Source organism: Rhinichthys klamathensis, unplaced genomic scaffold (assembly GCF_029890125.1).
Source record: "Rhinichthys klamathensis goyatoka isolate OS25496 unplaced genomic scaffold, OSU_Roscu_1.1 h1tg001044l_1, whole genome shotgun sequence".
In the NCBI taxonomy this organism is placed as follows: domain Eukaryota; kingdom Metazoa; phylum Chordata; class Actinopteri; order Cypriniformes; family Leuciscidae; genus Rhinichthys; species Rhinichthys klamathensis.
The window spans coordinates 100,315-122,500 of NW_026607319.1; the positions used below are offsets into that span (position 1 = coordinate 100,315).

Here is a 22,186-nt window from a genome sequence, read left to right on the forward strand (position 1 = left end):
CTGAATGGGTGAATCTCACAAAACCTTCCCAGATCATATTTCACCTAAAATTCTAAAGAAAGAAATGACATGTTTTTCTTAACCGTCGTATAAACAAGACCCCAGCCCACACAAAATCTCATTACCATAATGCAGATGTTTTTTTTAAAATACAGCAATGATTTTTTCCATTATATTCACGTCACCTCATCAAAGAGAAAATATTTCACTAAAATAAGAGGTATATAGGTAAAAATAATATAAGTCCTACAATAAAACCAAACCACAAAATTTCATTACCATACTGCAATATGATTTTATTTATATTGCATTACAGCAATGATTGTATGCTGCTTTAGATCAAGGAAAATAACTGTATGTTACACTAAAAAATGCTGGGTTGTTTCAACCCAAATTTGGGTCAAATATGGACAAACCCAAATGTTGGGTTAAAAATGTAATTAAAAAAATTACAGTTGAAAGTTGCGTTAAAATTTTAAATTACATTTTTAACCCAACATTTGGGTTTGTCCATATTTGACCCAAATTTGGGTTGAAACAACCCAGCATTTTTTAGAGTGTATGTATAATTAATTTTGCAATTATATCTAATATATATATATTTTAAATATATTACATTTATTTTCTCTTATTTTAGATTTTGGGTTAAATGCAACAATATTCACCTAAGAATGTTACTTGTGGGTTTATTGTGTCTTTGCATTAATTTGCAACACTGAAGTAAGCTATTTTCTTTGAATGTGCGAGACTTCAGATCCATTAACGCCTATAGGTAGATAACTAGAAGAATAAAAAAAGTGCATTAAACGGTAAAACGTCTTGAGCTACAAACCAGTATGTTTATGATCATGATAATGAAATTAAATATAAAGCAGCATAACGGACTGTTTTGGTTTAGGTAAAATAACTGGAAGCAAATAACAACGGAAGCCAAGTTACAAATAGTTTCACCTGCTCTTTTAAAGGGTTAGTTCACCTAAAAATGAAAATTATGTCATTAATGACTCGCCCTCATGTCGCTCCAAGCCCGTCAGACCTCCGTTCATCTTCAGAACACAGTTTAAGATATTTTAGATTTAGTCCGAGATCTTTCTGTCCCTCCATTGTAAATGTGTGTACGGTATACTGTCCTTGTCCAGAAAGGGAATAAAGACATCATCAAAGTAGTCCATGTGACATCAGTGGGTTAGTTAGAGTGTGTTGAAGCATCGAAAATACATTTTGGTCCAAAAATAACAAAAACTAGGACTTTATTCGGCATTGTATTGTGTTCCGGTTCTGTTGTGGATCCGCGTTCAGTGCCGCTGCTGACGTGTGTCTGGTGCGTCCGTGTATTCGGGTTCAAATAAATATGGCTGGGCAAAAAAATGTAACATTATTACCAAAATGTATTTTCGATGCTTCAACACACTCTAACTAACCCACTGATGTCACATGGACTACTTTAATGATGTCTTTATTCCCTTTCTGGACAAGGACAGTATACCGTACACACATTTACAATGGAGGGACAGAAAGCTCTCGGACTAAATCTAAAATATCTTAAACTGTGTTCTGAAGATGAACGGAGGTCTGACGGGCTTGGAGCGACACGAGGGCGAGTCATTAATGACATCATTTTCATTTTTGGGTGAACTAACCCTTTAATAATAAAAAAAATAAGGTGTGTATAGCCTTTCTGGCAGTCATTTGAAAACAGGTCATGACTCTGTTTCTGAATAAGGTAAGCGTTATCTCACCTGCATGTTCTCTCTGAGATCAGTGGCCTCCTTTAGTGGCTGTGCAGCAGATTTAAAGACTTCATCTACAGCCTTGATGAGAAGTATCCTCATACTGGCGTATTCCCGACCCCGCTTACTCTTGCGGACTGAAAGCCCCCTTTTGTGAGGCTTACCCCCACCCCGGCGGTTTGTAATGGCCACGTGGACGAAGACCCAGGCGTGTGGAAGGACTTCACCCGTCAGCGACTGGAGGGGAATGTGGCGGAAGCCGGGCTGAATGCATTCAAACGGGATCGTGTACTGACCGATAAACTCGTCCCCAATGTAGTCGTCATCCAGAACGACAAAGCGCACCATTGCCAGTTCCGGAAGGTTAATCTGAAACTCGAAACTCTCATCAAAGATTGGGTTGTCGCCATTCTGATGGACCGTTTTAGTCCTTTGCTCTGCACAATCCGCAGGGATGCCATGGATTTCAACGTAAACGTAGGGATCGACCACATCGCCTTTGGCGCCTGAACCCTTGGGTTTGGGGAAATTTTGTCCGCTAATGATCTTTATGTGAAGGAGCTGTGGAGACACTCCTGGAACTGAGTCTTTAGTATTGGCACTGAAATAAGACACCTGCTCCCTCATGATAGCCGGGCGTAGAACGTAACCACAGTTGCCATTTTGTCTAAACCAGCCGATGTTGAGGTCCATCATGAGACCTGGTGTTTGATAGTTCATTGCTACTATTTGACAGCCACATTTCCAAAAGTCCTGCGGGTTCATGTTGCTGGAATCGATTCGCATTGGGCTTGGGTAAACCCTCGCTAGGAACTTCTTGTTGTAGTTAACGAAGTCACCAGGGTGGTCAGTAGCACAACGACTGGCAAAGACCTCATTGAATGAGCAGAGCTCCCAGTGCTTCTGGTTCTGGAAAGCAGTCTGAAAATCCTTAAAACTAACAGACTTGCATAAGGTTACCATTTCGGAGAGATCCTTGGAAAGCTGGAAGTTTTTGGGTTGAACAACCGTCCGCTGTTCACTCCCCTCGTTGTTCATCCGTTGAGACATTTCGGCACCCTCGTCCTCATCCGTCACCTCGCCTTCGGAGCCGGTGCAGTTGCTCGCCAGTTTCTTTCCTTTCAGAAGAATCTTTCCCTTTAAGTCCGAGGGGGACGGAAGGTAGCTGTCGTCGAGGTTAGGAGGATCCGAGTGCATTCGGTCTCCAAGTATTTTCTTCAGGTGCTGAAACATTACCTTCTGCTGCTTCAAGGAACAGTGGTTCTCCAAGCACAGGATCAGAGGAAACTCCGACGCCACGAAAGCATACTTGTTAATGATGTCGATGACGCTGCGAAAGACAATCTGTGAGGTCATCGTGTGGCCCGTGTAAATGAGCGGTTCGTTATCGGGGCCGTCCCACACGTCAAGTTCCACACTCCTGCAACCCATCTTTAGGGCACGGATGTAGCCGGTAATGTCTGAGGGACCCTTGAACTGGTCCTCAATCAGGTATGTATTGTGAGAAGAGTTTATGTAATAGTGGGAAAGGGGTTGGTTCATGTCTTGGCATACTGTTTTCTGCTCAGGATCAAAGATGTGGCATTCCCCTGACATGAGGTAATTGGTAAATCCATCCAGGGAGAGCCATCCCTTAAGTTGCCCTTCCTTTGAGGGTTCATACTTCTGAATAACTTCCACACTGATGTCTTCGCTCACCTTCGCCATGCCTTGCTCTGCCTCTAAAAAGATCATCAGATCCTTGGTGTCAAGGAATTCCTTGTTGCTTGAGAACTGCACTAGCAAAAAATATATTTCTGGTCTCGTACAAAGGTCGTGAAAGACTTCGATGAACTCCTCCTTGGTCACGTCAGAACCGCTTTTATCCCTCGCTTTGTGCAACTCCTTGAACTTCAGCTCTATCTTGACATTTTTCACTCCGGGACTTAAGTTCTTGATCAGCTGTACGGCTGAACAAAGACTAATGCATTTTCCCCCGATGATGTCTGCTTCGTCGAATAGGTCACCCAGCCAGGACGCACGCATGTTGTCCTGACAGCTCTGAATCATATTAAGAGTGTGTTTTCCGTACGATATTAAGTACCTGAGTCCAGTCACCCATATATTTGCTACATCGGCTGAATTTGCCACTAAATCAAGCGATTCGTAGTTCTCCCCGTAGATGATGGAGAATGCGCAGTCCTCGGAAATCTGATCCGAAATCCCATTGGCCCTGAAGGTGTCTGTGTTCTTACCAGTTCGCACCTCTTTAATTGATTTTATGTCAATCTTCGCCTTGTCAGACTCTTTTTTGGACGGCTCCCACCGCAGAGACTGCATGTCGGCGTCTAGGAGAAAGTAACGGTAGTAGACTCTAGAGTTGGAGCGCACCTTCCTCAGTTCAGACCCGTCCACCATAGAATTAATGCAGTCGCTCGCACTGCTGATCTTCTTCTCTGTTGGCATGCTACTGAACGACACCGTCTTTTTCCTTTCCTTGCACCGCCTGGAACCATCCTGGAAAATAAAGCAATTTATCATCAGTATTGAACTACTAGAGTACAGGTGAAACACGAAAAATTAGAATATCGTGCAAAAGTTCATTTACTTCAGTAATTCAACTTAAAAGGTGAAACTAATATATTATATAGACTCATTACATGCAAAGTGAGATATTTCAAGCCTTTATTTGTTATAATTTTGATAATTATGGCTTACAGCTTATGAAAACCCCAAATTCAAAATTAGAATATTGTGAAAAGGTTTTCATAAGCTGTAAGCCATAATCATCAAAATTATAACAAAGGCTTGAAATATCTCACTTTGCATGTAATGAGTCTATATTAGTTTCACCTTTTAAGTTGAATTTCTGAAATAAATGAACTTTTGCACGATATTCAAATTTTTCGAGTTTCACCTGTATAATATGATGAACACTTTTAGAAAACATGCTTAAAAATATGGAGCTAATAATATGACAAAATGATTTGAATTTGAATTGTGTAAATTTGAATTATTTGCAAGTGTAATCTAACAAAACTGAATTTTAAATAGTTCTGAATTTGAATTTTTTTGGAACGAATATTGAACATCTGAAATTTAACAAACTGAAAGGTTTTTATGGCTGAATTTTATAGACATGTATTTTCAAACAGCTAGTTTTTGTGTTCTGAATTCAAATACTGCAAAATTTCAGTTTAAAAAAATACGGATTCAAGTTTTCAAGATGAAGAAATTCGGAACGTCAAATTCAGTTTTCTAAAATTCAATGTCAAAAATTCAATGTCAAAAATTCAGGTCTTACAGAAAGTAGGTCACAGGGAAGAGTAGATGATCTCGGAAAAGTCGAACAGAGCATTTTGGCCAATTAGGGACTGCAGAAGTTTTCCAGTGCGAACGTGGTGGTTCAAGAGGTTGCCGCTCTCTGACTCTGATCATGATCGCCCGGAGGTAAGTTAAACATGAATGATTTTGTGTTTGTTAGGTTAGCGTTAGCGTCTAGGTTAGCGTCAAGATTGCGTCGTACATGTAAGCATAAGGTACGAGAGGGTGTGCTATGGTGCTGTATCGTGAATACGACGCGAACCAGAGTGCTTGCAAGTGCAACCCCTTCAGACGTGACTTATTCACAAGACAGCACTAGCCTTGAGTACCGTGTATTGCTTTTCTAAAGCGATTGCCACTCAATAATCATAATAAAGCAAAACAAAAATGTATTAGTGCAACTTTCATTAAGTAAAATCACCAAAAGCCTTCAACCTTCCGCTGGAAAAAAAATAGTCCGGGCGGCAAAGACAGTCTTTATTACTGAGTCAGTCATCAGTCAGTAGAGAAGACTTTAATATTGAAAGGACAATTGCATTATGTTGGCATTATGTATAAAACCGGGTCATCTCAGTTTGGTTGAAGGCTTTTGGTGATTTTACTTAATGAAAGTTGCACTAATACATTTTTGTTTTGCTCGCGCCGCTCGCGTCCTGTCTGTGTAGTAGACACGGTGGCGTTCTAATCAATTTTACACAAAATATTACACAAAATATACTTTAAAACAAACACCAGAGACTGCTTAGACAAATGTATCACGTGCTGAGAACGCTAACCTAACAAACACAAAATCATTCTTGTTTAACTTACCTCCGGGCGATCATGATCAGAGTCAGAGAGCGGCAACCTCTTGAACCACCACGTTCGCACTGGAAAACTTCTGCAGTCCCTAATTGGCCAAAATGCTCTGTTCGACTTTTCCGAGATCATCTACTCTTCCCTGTGACCTACTTTCTGTAAGACCTGAATTTTTGACATTGAATTTTTGACATTGAATTTTAGAAAACTGAATTTGACGTTCCGAATTTCTTCATCTTGAAAACTTGAATCCGTATTTTTTTAAACTGAAATTTTGCAGTATTTGAATTCAGAACACAAAAACTAGCTGTTTGAAAATACATGTCTATAAAATTCAGCCATAAAAACCTTTCAGTTTGTTAAATTTCAGATGTTCAATATTCGTTCCAAAAAAATTCAAATTCAGAACTATTTAAAATTCAGTTTTGTTAGATTACACTTGCAAATAATTCAAATTTACACAATTCAAATTCAAATCATTTTGTCATATTATTAGCTCCATATAAAAAGGACACATTTTGTTTGATTATTCATGATTCTATTTCACTTTCAGGATACCTGCCGTTCAAAGGTTTGGGATCGTAAAGATTTTTTAATCTTTTAAAAGGTTTTTAAAAGAAGTCTCTTCTCGTAACCAAGGCTGCAATTATTTGATCAAAAATACAGTAAAAACAGTGAAATATTATTACAGTTTAAAATAGCTGTTTTCTATGTGAATATTTAGTAAAGTGTAATTTATTCCTGTGATCAAAGCTGCATTTTCAACATCATTACTCCAGTCTTCAGTGTCACATGATCCTCCAGAAATAATTATAATATGATTATCAATTTTGAAAACAGTTGCTATTTAAGACCAGTAATGCGCAAATTGCAATATAGTAAATAGGGTCATTATTGATTACATGTTGATTTTAAAATATAAACTGAAGTTGCATTTTTAAGTACGTAAATTAACATAAAATAATACAAAGTGTTATAGAGTTTTCCTGTATTTTCATTGTTGTTGTGATAATGTATCACTGTGTTGTGACCAAAAAAAAAACAAGAACATCAATGTGTCCTTTTCTTTTATACCACCCTGAGCCTGGAGGCAGGAAAATATTGAGCTACACCAGGCTTAATTAAGAAAATAATTGCATCCGTTTCACAAAGGGAGAGAAGTCTTCAGTGGGGTATGTGTGGACTAAGAAAAATTAGCAGAATCGGCCCATTTCCTTGAAAAAATCGGAATCGGCCGTGAAAAATCATGATCGGTGCTTCCCTATTTTTTTGCCTCTTCATTAAACAAAGAAGTTAGGATAAAAACAGCTAGGTAAAAACTGCTCGCAGTGTTTAAATTATGTTTTTTTACTTCCAAGTCCTTTCAGATCTGATGATAACAAGCAGAATCACTCAAGGAAAGACTTCCAGCCAGCCTTAGATAAAATCAACTGAAAAGACATTAAATCTCTCTTGTTACAAACCAGACGGACTTTATTCCCGTCATTTGTCTACAGCTCTTTTTGAGAATTAACAGATTTAGATGTTGATGTTTTCAATGTTGATAATAAAAAATAAAGAGTTGTCAAACTTTTTTTCGTGCTATTTGCAGTTACTAGTTTTAAATGGTTGACTTTTAAGGAATTCATTTGATTAATTCTAATTAAATTCTTATTTGTTAAATTTAATTAATAATATTGCTTGTAACCTGTTGCCATAATTCTATTGAGTAGATTCAGTGTATTATTTGTTACAGTGCATAAAACAACAAAATCACTATTTATAAAACATATAATTGCATTTAAATAAAGGTATTTTGAGTGTAAAAGTGGCAAATGCCTAAAAAGTGTTTTGAATATCACCGGTTTCCAATAGAATCATTAGTATGTGAATCTGTAAAACAAAAGCTGCACAATTGAGATGAAAAAGGTATGTTATGTAAAGCACTGAATTCTGGATTACTACTGGATTATCCAGACATTCATGCATGACATGGTTATTTAAATGACTTCCATAATCTTATATCCAGGTGAGAGAGAGGATCAATGAGGAAAAATGAAGCTTTAAATCTACTTTTGACTGGATCATACGGAAGCGTATTGCATTCACTTGAGGAAAAAAATCTACTCTGTTTTTCTGAATTAACGAGTTAATTATCTCAGAATTACGAGATATTTTTTCATGAAAAAAAAGCTTTTGCTCTGTTTTTCTGAATTAATGACTTAATTATCTAAAAATTATGAGTAACTCATTAATTAATAAAAACAGAGTGAAAAAATGTTTTTCAAGAAAAATTATCTCATAATTCTGAGATATTAACTCGTTAATTCAGAAAAACAGAGCAAAAACTTTTTTTCATGAAAAAATATCTTGTAATTCTGAGATAATTAACTCGTTAATTCAGAAAAACAGAGCAAAAACTTTTTTTTTCATGAAAAAATGTCTCGTAATTCTGAGATAATTAACTCGTTAATTCAGAAAAACAGAGCAAAAACTTTTTTTCATGAAAAAATATCTTGTAATTCTGAGATAATTAACTCGTTAATTCAGAAAAAAAGAGCAAAAACTTTTTTCATGAAAAAATATCTCGTAATTCTGAGATAATTAACTCGTTAATTTAGAAAAACAGAGCAAAAACTTTTTTCATGAAAAAATATCTCGTAATTCTGAGATAATTAACTCACTAATTCAGAAAAACAGAGCAAAAACTTTTTTTCATTAAAAAATGTCTTAATTCTGAGATAATTAACTCGTTAATTCAGAAAACAGTAGATTTTTTTCCCTCAAGTGAATGCAATGCACTTCCATATGATCATGAAAAATAATAATAAAAAATATATTTTCTATAGCGCCTTTAAAAGTAGCACAAGAATAGAAACAAGATAATACAAACAATGCGTTAATGAAAAACAAATGAAAATAAAATACCAAATAAAAACATACTATCAAAAGTCCAATAAAATAATAATAGTAATATGACAATCACAAACAATCATGTAAAAGCTACCCCAAACATATAAGTTTTAAGGGGCGATTTAAAAACACAGAGGGATTCAGCGTGTCTGATCTCAGCTGGCGGGGAAGGCCGAAGTTTTGGAGCAATTGAAGAAAAAGCCCGATCACCCATGGCTTTTAAACGAGTTAAAAGGCCAGTGTCCGAGGAGCGGAGATCACGTGCTGGTGTGTAAGGGGTTAAAAGCTCGGATAATGAGGTGCCAGTCCATGCAAAGCCTTATAAGTAAGCATAAGCATTTTAAAATCCACAGGGAATCTGACAGGGAGCCGGTGTAAAGAGTCCAGCACTGGAGCGATACGATCCCAGACACGATTCGAGCGGCCGGACTGTAGTTTATTAAGGCTAGCTTTTGAAACCCCGGCCAGTAAAGCATTGCAATAATCGATGCGAGAGAATACAAAGATGTTAATGAGCTTCTCGTGACAACATAGGACATACAGTCTGTGTTAATACTCGGCATTACACACCAGAATGGAGTCGGATTCATTTAATAATAAAGAAGAAGATTGTATAGTTTACACATACAATGATATACGGTTCCATCACCCATCTTTAAGTGTGTGTAAGTGTATGATATCAGGCTGAGGAGAAGCTAGCGTTTGCTCCAGAGACAGACAGAAGATACCACGTTATATAACAGACTCATTCTTTCACCTTAATTACAGACCTTTGAGCTGAATCTATTCCAACATGAAATAACAATAAATAAGACTTCTTTGAGAGTTGTATCGCTATGATCTGTTTCCATTATGGCAACACTTTCCAAATTCCAATAATTCCAGTATAAAAGCATTGTTTTAGCCATTTTCGGCACACTAACTGTCCTAGCGGTGCTCTACCGGCCAGGGCCGTCGCCAGAACATATAGAACGGGGGGGCACACTTTTTTATGATCTACAAAACAGACAGTCACAAAAACAATAACATCCCCTATTTAGTGTAATAGCCTATAACTGAAATAAAACACAGGGTGAACCAACACCATGAAGATATGCGCTTCCCCTTTAAAAACAGGATTTGGCATGGCAGAAAACTCGCAAAGAGCGCTCATTTTATTATCATTAAAGGAGCTGTATGTAAGGAATTTATTTCAATTAATCATAAAATGGCCCTGATATGTCACTAGACATTCAGAAATCATGTACATTTCAAATACTTATATCACTGACAACAGTAGTCTGGCCAGGATATTGTCATTTAAAAAGTGCAGTTGCAGCCCTCAACTGATGTTGATGTTGTCATCTTGTGTTTTGGTCTGATGCTCCTCCCTCCACCTATCTACCAATCACGAAGTCAGTAGTGTTGCAGCATCCGGGTTGCCAGCTCTGCTCTAGTTACCACAGCTGCAGCTCATCACGTTCCTGCTGGATCCTGCAGCCTATCTGGCAACCTCGAGTCAGGGAGGAGGGGGAGGGGATACACCGCTCTACAGTAATTTGAAAGTGATTGCAGTACCAGTTTTGGCCACAATCTTACATACAGCTCCTTTAAAAAGCGGTTATACAACTTCATAGCGATCTCACAATGTTCCATTATAGGCCATGAGACGGGACCCCAAATTTGGGCTACCGCTACCATTTTGAGGGATTAAATTTATTTTTGATTTTCATGAAGATACACATCTCTAGTGTTGGAAAATGTGTGATATTAGCATCCGATCCATGGTAGCTTTCATTAGAAATCAACACTTATATCATCCTACCTCAAGGTAAGGTGTTCAGTGACTACAAGAGAGAAAAATGTATCCTTTTATAATTTTAAAAATGTATAAAAAAAAAATTATAATTTTTTTATTATAAAAATTTATAATTGTTTTATTATAAAAATGTATAAAATTTTGATCAGATTTTAAATTTATTTAAAGATAAATTCATTTATCCTTTTTCTTGACATATGTTTGAAAATCGTCCTCCGTAACCAAAAACTACCTTGAATCTAATGCTATCACACATTTTTCAAATACAGGGTCATACACAAAAATCACAATGTGGTTTAATCCCTCAAAATGGTACCAATCAACCCTCTGTCTCACGGCCTATTAGGCTATCAGTAAAGCTGATACACAATAATGTCTTATTTACATAGCCTAACTGCTTATTATAACCAGAGGATTTGCGCGGCGCACAGATCTAATCCACTCAAAATATCGCCAATATTCTTTTATCACGGAGAAAACTGAACCTACACCAGCATTTATGGACAGCTTTTCCCTCTAAAAGCAATCAGAAGTATATGGAAGCTTGTTTTCGCCACGTAAATTTTTTAAAAAAAAACATAATTGCGACTTTTTAGCTTACAATTCTCTCATGGATTTCTCACAATTCCGAGTTTCTCACATTTCTGACTTTATGACACGCAAATGCGACTGTAGATCACGCCACTCTGACTTTATAACTTGCCATTTTGCTTTTATATCACGCAATTCTGAGAAAAATGTCCTTTATTTTATATATGTGGAAACAGTAGGCTGTTTTTAGCAGGTAAATGAATATGAAAATTCGACAACACACACTCCGTCTAATTTCCAATTCATATTTGTGAAGACAATGTGTTATTTAAAATTACAGAGATTAGTGCACCTGTGAATGCTGCTGATGACATTTCGTTATGGAATGAGTGAATGCGTTTTTTTGCTCTCAATAGTAAGTTTGCTGAATGAGCTTAGGGGGGCACGTTGTGTCATCTGGGGGGGCACTGCCCCCTAATGCCCCCCCTGGGCGACGGGCCGGCTCATAAACTACAGTGGGTTTTACCCGTCAGCAAACACAGGCATTCCCTTTGTCCCGTGGTAACCCCTGTCCCATGAGAGGCCCGTCTCTCGGTGTGACGCGGCACTTGATGAGAGTAATGGCCCATGCCAGTGTCAATGCTTTGGTCCACTGGAAATGTATTCTAGCTGGGTCAAAGAAGTGTGCTGTCCTGCTGGAAAGAGCTGAGCTTTGGAGGTTAACCTATCTCTGGTTCTGCAGTGTGATCATAAAACATCAATGGGAAAATTAGCGTTCTAAGATCCTTTTCCAAACAATTTGCAATATTAACTTTAAAACTATTGTAATCATTTTATACATATTTTATATTTATAACAATATCACTGTATCTTTATGTCTGTTAAATTGTGTTAAAACCACAATTTTTAAAGCAAATTTTAAATAATAAAAAAAAATTATATAGTCAAGTCAAGTCATCTTCATTTATATAGCGCTTTTAACAATGGAGATTGTTTCAAAGCAGCTTTACAGAGATAAACATACAATTTACGGTAACAGAGATATACATACATATAATTTTTTTTTTTTTTTTTTTGCTTTTAAAATTGTGGTTTTAGCACAATTTAACGTATATATATATATATATATATATATATATATACACAGTCACATACTATTGTATATACAGTTTGGGGTCTGTAAGATTGTTTTTATGTTATTGAAAGATGTCTCTTCTGCTCATTTATTTGATGAAAAAACAGTAATATTGTGAAATATTTTAATATATTTTAAAATGTAATTTATTTATTATTGGAGGTTAACCTATTTCTGGTTCTGCAGTGTGATCATAAAACATCAATGGGAAAATTAGCTTTCTAAAATCCTTTTCCAAACAATATGCAATGTTTAAAACTATTGTAATCATTTTATACATATTTTAAATTTATAACAATATCACTGTATCTTTATGTTTGTTAAATTGTGTTAAAACCACAATTTTAAAAGCAACTTTAAAATAAAAAAATAAATACAGTTTGGGGTCTGTGAGATTTTTTTTATGTTTTTGAACGAAGTCTTTTCTGCTCATTTATTTGTAAAAAAAAACACACACAAAAAAACAGTAATATTGTGAAATATTTTTATATATTTTAAAATGTAATTTATTACCGTGATCAAAGCTGAATTTTCAGCATCATTACTCCAGTCTTCAGTGTCACATGATCCTTCAGAAATCACTCTAATATGATGATCTGATGCTCAAGAAACATTTATGATTATTATCAATGTGGAAAACGGTCTTCGTATTTTTACAGAAACAGTGATACATTTTGTTTCAGAATTCTTTGATGAATAGAAATTCAAAAGAACAGCTTTTATTTGAAATATAATCTTTTGTAACATTATAAATGTCAATTTTGAGCGATGTAATGCATCCTTGCTAAATGAATAGTATTCATTTCTTGGAAAAAATAATTAAATTGCACATTCAAAACACTTTTCTTTTTCTGTCTCACATGCTTTCGTATTTCCTTAAGGAAATCTGAATGTTTAAAGTGACAGGCTCTTCAACGGAGTCAGAAACTCTGTGTGTGTGTGTGTGTGTGTGTGTGTGTGTGTGTGTGTGTGTGTGTGTGTGTGTGTGTGTGTGTGTGTGTGTGTGTGTGTGTGTGTGTGTGTGTGTGTGGTTGATTATCCGGCACAACAGTGTGTTCTGCTAGACTTGACGGGGTATTATTGTGTCAGGGGCCGGAGGCCTGGAAAAACAGCGGTCAACTCTTACATAACACACATTCTTCAAGTCTCATGCAGACTTTTCAAGAATTAGTCGAAACATTATCTCACGCTTTAACCTTCTCTGCTCATGTTGACACGTTCAGGAAATGACAGAGTAGAAAAAAATAGAATTTTTCAGACAGTGATAAAAATAACATGTCAAAAATGACAACACCGCGGACCACATCTACAACCGATAGCAGCCTTTGGCAAGATCGCTGGTGAGAAACAGATCCCCATCTGAGGCGGAGACGCTCCAGGGCTCGTCACACTGAACTAAGAATATCTGATGCACTTTTATTTTTTGCCAATTACAAAAATATATGATTAAAGGCTGCAGCCTAATACACATCTGATATTTCAATGGGTTTTTGTCCTGTCTGATAAAGTTCAGTTACACAACCGTTCAGGTTTGGGGTCAGAAAGGTGTTTTAAAGTCTCTTCTGCTCACCAAGGCTGCATTTATTTGATCAAAAATACAGATTTAAAAAATATATATTTTTACTATTTAAATTACTGTTTTCTATGTGAATATACAGTAAAGTGTCATTTATTCCTGTGATCAAAGCTGAATTTTCAGCATCATTACTCCAGTCTTCAGTGTCACATGATCCTTCAGAAATCACTCTAATATGATGATTTGCTGCTCAAGAAACATTTATGTTTATTATCAATGTTGAAAACAGTTGTGCTGCTCCATATTTTTAGTGGTAAACATTTTTTCCAAGGATTCTTTGATGAATATAAAGTTCAAAAGTACAGCATTTATATGAAATAGAATAATTTGTGACACTATAAATGTCACATTTGATAAAGTTAATGCAGCCTTGCTTCTTCTAAATGATCCCAAACTTTCATTAGGGCCAGTAAACAAACACTCAGAATACATATTATATTACAGTAGACATTTTTGGAGGACTTTGCATGACATGTTTCATGTCTGCGCTCTTCAGTTCAGGATAGTCACGGTGAAAGATTTGGGACTTTGTGTGTTCCTCATCAGCCAATCAGTGACGTCCTGATGTCATTATTCCTGCGGCTCTAGAGTGGTTAGTCACATGACATTTGGTTTGGACGGGCCTGTAAAATTCCCCTTTCCAAGCGGCGCTGCGAGAGAAACCAGCAGAAACAAACAGGACTAATCTAATAAGTTTAGTTTCAGATCTTGAAGGAAAAACCCTGGCTTTTTTCCACCTAATGTAGCCTTAGCTGAATCCTAATGCCAAACGTTCTCAGGAAAAGCCGAACCGCATGACTAAATATAATCTGGCTGATCTGAGAAGAGGTCAGACGTGCGTTGACCTTTAGGTGTGGCCGGTTTCTGTTCTGAAGTCGTGTCTTTGAGGCCAGGCGTCCTTCCCGAGGATTTCCTTACGGCGTATAAGGGACGCCCTCACATCCCAGTGCTAGAAAAACAATGCTGTAAAAACCCCTCAGTGTCTGAACAGCCGTCTCATTATTTCCGTTAAAAAGTCTATTTATGGCCGGTTACGTAATGACCGCCTTTTTCAGGCCTGCTGGGATCAGGTCAGCCGTTTCATTGTTTTAATGCACACAGTTTAATTACGGTTCACATGAATGCCGACATTCCTCATCAAATCACATTACTCTGATAAAGTTCCCCTGTAGTCAATAATTGTATCCCTTAAAACTCATCTTTCATCACCAAAATGACATATTAAAACGTTTTTTTCATTGAAAAAAAAAATCTTCATGCCTTAAAATATCTTGAATGCAACTCGACACCCTTGCCTCATTTAGTATACGCGGTTGAATATGCAAATGAGCCCCGCCTCCACTCACTCCCTCAGCTCAGAGATCCACTGGTTGACGATCACACGTTGATCTGATTGGTTACAAGGTCGTTTGTGACGTCAGAAACACCAGCGATTTCAAACCGTGTTTTTGAGACTGTCTTTGGTTCACTGCAGTTTTAAGCAGAAAATACTCAGCAATGCTGTCGACTTATGAACTTACACATGGTTTGTCTTAAAGCAGATTAAAAACACCACATATAAACAACATTACAAACTTGAGTTTCAACACAGGGGGACTTTAAAGATTGTACTATTTGAATTGCATAACATTCAAATGCATTTCCATAACTTGTTTTCGTTCATCCAAAATACACATTTGTATGGAAGCTTGTTTCCGCCACAGAATGAAAAATAAAAAAGGTAATTGCGACTTTTTATCTCACAATTCTGACTTTATTTCTCAGAATTGCATGATATAAAATCGCAATTGCGTGTTATAAAGTCAGAATTGCGAGATATAAAGTCAGAATTGATTGATATAAGTCGCAATTGCAGGTTATAAAGCCAGAATTGCATGATATAAAGTCAGAATTGCGTGATATAAAGCCAGAATTGCGTGATATAAAGTCGCAATTGCGTGATATAAAGTCGCAATTGCGTGTTATAAAGTCAGAATTGCGAGATATAAAGTCAGAATTGCGTGTTATAAAGTCAGAATTGCGAGATATAAAGTCAGAATTGATTGATATAAAGTCAGAATTGCGTGTTATAAAGCCAGAATTGCGAGATATAAAGTCAGAATTGCGTGTTATAAAGTCAGAATTGCGAGATATAAAGTCAGAATTGCGAGATATAAAGTCAGAATTGCGTGTTATAAAGTCAGAATTGCGAGATATAAAGTCAGAATTGCGAGATATAAAGTCAGAATTGTGTGTTATAAAGTCAGAATTGCGAGATATAAAGTCAGAATTGCGTGTTATAAAGTCAGAATTGCGAGATATAAAGTCAGAATTGATTGATATAAAGTCGCAATTGCGTGTTATAAAGCCAGAATTGCGTGTTATAAAGTCAGTATTGCGAGATATAAAGTCAGAATTGATTGATATAAAGTCAGAATTGCGTGTTATAAAGTCAGAATTGCGAGATATAAAGTCAGAATTGCGAGATATAAAGTCAGAATTGCGAGATATAAAGTCAGAATTGCGAGATATAAAGTCAGAATTGCGTGTTATAAAGTCAGAATTGCGAGATATAAAGTCAGAATTGCGAGATATAAAGTCAGAATTGCGAGATATAAAGTCAGAATTGCGTGTTATAAAGTCAGAATTGCGAGATATAAAGTCAGAATTGCGTGTTATAAAGTCAGAATTGCGAGATATAAAGTCAGAATTGATTGATATAAAGTCGCAATTGCAGGTTATAAAGCCAGAATTGCGTGATATAAAGTCGCAATTGCGTGATATAAAGTCGCAATTGCGTGTTATAAAGTCAGAATTGCGAGATATAAAGTCAGAATTGCGTGTTATAAAGTCAGAATTGCGAGATATAAAGTCAGAATTGCGTGTTATAAAGTCAGAATTGCGAGATATAAAGTCAGAATTGCGTGTTATAAAGCCAGAATTGCGTGATATAAAGTCGCAATTGCGTGTTATAAAGTCAGAATTGTGAGATAGAAAGTCGAAATTGTGTGTTGTAAAGTCAGAATTGCGAGATATAAACTATTCTGAGGGGAAAAAAGTTAGTCTTTTTCCCCCCTTAGAATTGGCCTGATAACTCGCAATTGCGAGTTTATATCTCACAATTCTGAGAAAAGATGTCAGAATTTTGAGATATAAACTCGCAATTGTGAGAAAAAAAGTCAGAATTGTGAGATAAAAAGTCGCAATTCCGTCTTTTTTTCTCGCAATTGCGACTTTATTTCTCAGAATTGCGACTTTATATCTCGCAATTGCGAATTTATTTCTCACAATTCTGACTTCATATCTCGCAATTGTGAGATAAAAAGTCGCAATTATTTATTTTTTTATTTTTTTATTCAGTGGCGGAAACAAGCTTCCATACATTTGAGCGTTTATTTTATTACACTTTATCTATTTGAAACTGTAGAGTTCAGTTACAATAAAGCTTTCTGAAGTCAGAAATGTCCCTTTTACAAACACCGGACTTTATTATAGTCTATTTTTCTGAAGGGTTTGTTTAAATATCATTTGCCTAGTTTATATGAGGGCTGGGCGATAAAATGATAACAAAAAATGATCATGATATAATTTTTCTCTTAAGTTATAATAACCAAAGTTTGATAAGTGTTCGATATAATGTTTATGCACTATGCAAATAATGCAGAAACGTCACACTGGTGACAATAACTGATTAGCACTGCCTTTTCTGTGCATGAGAAACATATAACATACAGAAACATATACAAATTTTGGTTCCAAAAACATTCTTTTTAAAGGAAAGTTTTAGCCAGGAAAGTTTTCTTAACAGACATAGAATATAGTTTTTGGTTTGTAGAACGCAGTAACGTGCGGTGAAGTCTTGTCATGGGTAGGCTGTGATATCAATGTGGCATATTCACACAGGGGCGTAATTTGCCGCTGCGATCGGTGGCGCGGTTACAGTGTAACGTTATATCTCGTGGCTCACGCAGTCTTCACATGCACGCGCGGAGACTTTTTGTTCGTTTCGGTGAAATCACAAAACAAAAATGTACACAAACGTGTCCCTGCTTAATATAATACAACCACTGATGAACATATTCGGTTTTGATAAAAATAAAAATAAAAACCTATACGAGTGCGGATTAGAACCCCGAACCTCTGACATGCTCGGCAAAAGTTCTACCACTGGACCATTAAAGGACTCACGTCAAATGTATTTATTCACGGTATTCATTCATTTATACACACATACACCTGTCCCACCCACTTTTTAAAACAAAGTTAAGCCACTGTATATTCATTCAGGTAATTTAGCAACCCAAGTTAAAATCAGGCATCATCACATCGCTGCCTGCATACAGAGCAAAGTCAGAATCGCGGATTGAGTGAGAGCGAGTGGATCACGTGATATGAAGCAGTCTCGGTCTCTGCCTCAATGTTGATAATTCAAAACAGCATGAGAACTGACTGCGCATGCGCAAACCTCCGTAAACTACGTTCTATGGACCAAAGAGGCACTGCGAACCTCTGCCTCAATGACCATGGCCTTGAATTTCCTGCATGAAACAATGGTTTTTAGGAGCAAACTATGGCAAAAGGAGTATTATATAAGTATTCCTGATTTTTTTTGTTACAATATTTGGAATAAAATAAATGCAATTAATAATGTGGTGAATTAATAAAGCTCTTGGGATTAATAAATGTAATGTCAGCATTTCCTTTGGTGAGGCACTGCCTACCCTGCCTACCCTGACCGCACGTCCCTGGTAGAACGTTATTGTAATGTTATACTAACGTTAATCTAACGTTCCCCAACCCATCATGCTTATTCTTATATGAGTGCGTTCATACATCTTTAATCATAAATAATGCAGTATTATATGGACGCTTATAATCAGTATTAAACAAACCATATCTTGTATTTATTTATTGGTTTAATTAAACAAAAATAACCATTAATTTACATCAGCATCAAAATCAAGCTGCTGTCACATGTGCATTTCTAAGAGACGAAACATGTAATATTAATGTGTGAAATGTGTTTGTCATGTTCTGATGATAAAACCACAATTGTTTCTGCAACTTTCACTTCTGAGCAAAAATCTGCCTTTGAACTTGAAAGAAACTAAAATTTGACATTTATTGTGATAATTATCTAAACTGACATATAAAAATTTGTACCGTTCTTTGGCCACATCGTCCAGCCCTATACAACATTTTATTTCTAAAAATATGGTGATGATTATTATTATTTCTGTCTGTTGTTGACAGTATTTTCTGATTTATGAGAAAGATAAATCCCAAAATCCCCTCTGAAAAAAACTCCAACTCTAATGTCAACAAATCCATTTTCATTTTGAAACTACATTTAACCACTGTTCAGATTTCTGTTCTGCAAATGTATGCAAATAGGGTCATATTTATTTGATAATGCACAATTTGCATATGTAAACAAACTGGGGAGAGTGATTTCTAGTAGTTAAATATCCATTTGTAGTGTCTTGCCTTAAAAAATTAAAACTCTGATATATTATTCTCTTATTAACCACATAAAAAGAAAATATTAATGCAACGGATTTAAAAAAAAGCATCAAAGAACAGTTCAGTTACTTTAACGAAAACAAAATGAAATCATAATTGTTTCAAATCATGATCCACAAGCAGATGCCTATTGTTCTTTGAGCCGAACACACACACACCTGAAAGTTTCCAAGAGATAAAAGCGCATACATGTTAATTGAGGGATTAAAGAGAGTCATTAAGATAATCCAACAGAGGGATTTCCAGTGTATTTTTGCTTCAAAATTTCCTCTGTGTTTGTCTGATAAGGGACTGTTCTGCGCGTCCACCTGATTATAAGTCCCTAATGGATTGAAAGCTGTTTTTTTCTGGCTAACTGCACCGTTCTGAACGGCGTGTCCCTCTGAGATATCCACCGGGGAGCCGCTATTTATCCGCTACTCTTCAATATGTCACTTTTTGTGATTACACTGCAGCACAGATTGTAGTGCTTTACTGAGAAAAAGGGGCTGACATCTGCTGGATCGTAATATACTCAACACATTAATCACAATAACATGACAACATCCGGGTAATACCGCTTTAAAAGCCTCTCCAGCAATGTGGGCATGAAATACACTGACCCCGAAAAGTATTTTGGACACCTAAGCCACAATTAAAAATGCATTAGATAACAGAATACAGAAATTACAAAAGCAGCATGAGCGAGCAAATACTGCACAAGCTTTTCTCAGAACCAACTTCACTTTTTAGTAACGGCTTTTGACCGACACTCTCAGAAAAAAGGTACGAAAGCTGTCACTGGGGCACTTGTGTCCCTTTTAGGTACTAATATGTACATTTTGGGTGCTAATATGTCCATTTTAGGTGCTAATATGTCCATTTTAGGTGCTAATATGTACATTTTGGGTGCTAATATGTACATTTTGGGTGCTAATATGTCCATTTTAGGTGCTAATATGTCCATTTTAGGTGCTAATATGTACATTTTGGGTGCTAATATGTACATTTTAGGTGCTAATATGTACATTTTGGGTGCTAATATGTACATTTTGGGTGCTAATATGTCCATTTTGGGTGCTAATATGCCCATTTTAGGTGCTAATATGTACATTTTGGGTGCTAATATGTCCATTTTAGGTGCTAATATGTACATTTTGGGTGCTAATATGTCCATTTTAGGTGCTAATATGTCCATTTTAGGTGCTAATATGTACATTTTGGGTGCTAATATGTACATTTTGGGTGCTAATATGTCCATTTTAGGTGCTAATATGTACATTTTGGGTGCTAATATGTCCATTTTAGGTGCTAATATGTCCATTTTAGGTGCTAATATGTCCATTCTGGGTTCTAATTATGTCCATTCTGGGTGCTAATATGTCCATTTTAGGTGCTAATATGTCCATTTTGGGTGCTAATATGTACATTTTGGGTGCTAATATGTACATTTTGGGTGCTAATATGTCCATTTTAGGTGCTAATATGTCCATTCTGGGTGCTAATATGTCCATTCTGGGTGCTAATATGTCCATTTTAGGTGCTAATATGTCCATTTTGGGTGCTAATATGTCAATTTTAGGTGCTAATATGTCCATTTTAGGTGCTAATATGTCCATTTTGGGTGCTAATATGTCCATTTTAGGTGCTAATATGTCCATTTTGAGTGCTAATATGTCCATTTTAGGTGCTAATATGTCCATTTTGGGTGCTAATATGTCCATTTTAGGTGCTAATATGTCCATTTTAGGTGCTAATAATTATGTACATTTTGGGTGCTAATATGTAACATTAACGTACAAAAGTGCACCTTTTGAAAAGGTACAGCCCCAGGGACAGCTTTTGTACCTTTTTTTCTGAGTGGCACACAACATGTCAGGGCAGTGTTTATGCATAAACTATAAAAATAAAAGTATCTAGTGAGCTGCCAGTGTTTTAAAGTGCCCCATTATGCATTTTTGGGGGGGATATTCCCTTTCCAGCCGTGTGTAATAGAGCTGTTTTGAAGGTCTGCAAAGATTCAAAGATCAAAGTGCAGATAAATATTGTTTTTGCCTCCCAAAAGAAATAATCGATTCTGAACTGCTGAAACGAGTCAGTCGCCGTGTTTCCATTACCCTTCAAATTGCGCAAATTGAAATTGCGCACAATGGAAACAACGTCAATTTCGCAAAAAAAATCCCGTTTATCGCAAAAAAGTTTTTATGTTCGCTTGAGGAGGTTTTTCAGGCAATTCGAAAACGGAATATTTCGCAAAACTGCAATGGAAACAGTTTTTGCGCATTTACAGTCACCTGACTACGATAGAATACGAGACAGATTTCTTTATTAAATACATCAAAGAAAAATTACTTACAGGAATACTGGATTCTAAACCTCAAAGAAATGCCACGATCAAGACCTCGGAGCAGAAATGAGGGAGAAACACAGAGAAACTCCTCATATGTGCCGTTCACAGTATAACGGCCTTTCCTGTCCATTAATGATTGGACAACACGCCATTAAAGGGTTAGTTCACCCAAAAATGAAAATGATGTCATTAATGTCTCTCCCTCGTGTCGCTCCAAGCCCGTCAGACCTCCGTTCATCTTCAGAACACAGTTTAAGATATTTTAGATTTAGTCCGAGAGCTTTCTGTCCCTCCATTGTAAATGTGTGTACGGTATACTGTCCTTGTCCAGAAAGGAGATAAAGACATCATCAAAGTAGTCCATGTGACATCAGTGGGTTAGTTAGAGTGTGTTGAAGCATCGAAAATACATTTTGGTCCAAAAATAACAAAAACTATGACTTTATTCAGCATTGTATTGTCTTCCGGTTCTGTTGTGGATCCGCGTTCAGTGCCGCTGCTGACGTAAGACGCTGCTGACGTGTGTCTGGTGTGTGTGTGTGTGTGTGTGTGTGTATTCTGGTTCTGTTGTGGATCCGCGTTCAGTGACGCC

General features: G+C 36.5%; 1 protein-coding gene across 1 annotated transcript in view; it reads right to left on the reverse strand.

The window, feature by feature from the left end:
* LOC130079423 (inactive phospholipase C-like protein 2) overlaps positions 1 to 22,186 on the reverse strand; it is an 87,136-nt gene that overhangs the window by 41,899 nt on the left and 23,051 nt on the right. The window contains exon 2 of the mRNA XM_056244688.1: positions 1,740 to 4,226. Within this exon, the coding sequence (XP_056100663.1) occupies positions 1,740 to 4,226 (2,487 nt within the window). The remainder of the gene's footprint in view (positions 1 to 1,739; positions 4,227 to 22,186) is intronic.